Genomic DNA, 1,176 nt, shown 5'->3' on the forward strand with positions numbered 1-1,176 from the left:
TAATTTGCCTGCAGCAGTCATCCCCTCTTTCGTTTGATTTGAATAATGTTTTACGATCCAATCGATAGTAGATAAACACCTGTTACAAAAAATTCTGTTGATTAAAAGGGTCGTTTACTACTAAAAGCTTCAAGCATTTCATTCTTCTCGTGTAACATGCACAATGTTTCTAGCAGGCACTGCTTGTTCTTTCGTGGCGTTCCCTTTGGATCCATTTTCAGCTGGTTTATTTTTTTAATCTCTCAGGTAGGATCTAAGGAACTTTTTTTGTCTGTTAACAAGCAGATCTGAGAGTATCCTTTAGAATCCTAGAATGCCAGCTTTTGTTGGTTTCTTGGTACAACTTCTCTAGGAAATTTATTCTCCCTCTCCCTGTTTCCTGGGAAATTTTTATCTTCGAACGACGGTTCTCTTTCTTTCATTTGGAATTTTTTGTTTTTTTTGTTTTTTTTTTCTCGCCACGCCCGTCTCAGTCTCAAGCTTCTCAGCCCGCTGGTTTCTCATGGTAGGGATTCTTCCATTTCACTTTCAGAAGACTAGCATTTGGTAGAGGAGCTATAGGAATGTGAGCCTTTTGACTCGTTTAATCTGTGGTTAGATCCTACAGTCGAGAAAAAAATGTGTTTTTAGAGGGATTCTAACCTGGGTTTCTCAAAACCAGCGATAAAGAGATTGTTATATTTCACCACATCAAAACTCTAAAGTTATGACAGAGATTGTTATATTTTATCCTCTCATAATCATATATGCATAAAGAGTAGATTCAAAGAAAGAAGCCTTGAAACAGAAAAACTCGGCTTTAAGAGAACTGGTATGTCTATTATTTTTATCTTTAAACATCCATTATTATTACACTTCAGGAAGAGACTGAGCAAAAACCAACACCTTATGACAAAGTACATAATGCCCACGCATCCAACCATCACATAACAATCTCAGGCTTGAGGATACTAGACTTGATCTCCTTATGAGGCAGAACCACACCCCCATTGCTATAAACCTCGTCCGAAACGTGCACATCCTCGCCGAGTATCGTCATGTTCTCCACCCTGGCCCACTGCCCGACCGTCGAGTGCCACCCGATGATGCTGCTCGATATGCACGAGTGCTTCTTGACGCGGGCCCCCCTCATCACCGTGCACCTTGACAACCTAACTCCGGCCTCCACCACGCAGC

At 41.1% G+C, this 1,176-nt stretch overlaps 1 protein-coding gene across 1 annotated transcript in view; it reads right to left on the reverse strand.

Moving 5' to 3' along the window:
* Positions 779–1,176, reverse strand: part of LOC109843130 (probable mannose-1-phosphate guanylyltransferase 1) — a 3,678-nt gene continuing 3,280 nt past the window's right edge. Inside the window, 1 exon segment of the mRNA XM_020412063.1 lies at positions 779–1,176. This exon segment is cut by the window's right edge and continues 1 nt beyond it. Within this exon segment, the coding sequence (XP_020267652.1) occupies positions 923–1,176 (254 nt within the window). The 3' untranslated portion in view covers positions 779–922.

Source organism: Asparagus officinalis, chromosome 5 (assembly GCF_001876935.1).
Source record: "Asparagus officinalis chromosome 5, Aspof.V1, whole genome shotgun sequence".
NCBI classification, from domain to species: Eukaryota; Viridiplantae; Streptophyta; class Magnoliopsida; order Asparagales; family Asparagaceae; genus Asparagus; species Asparagus officinalis.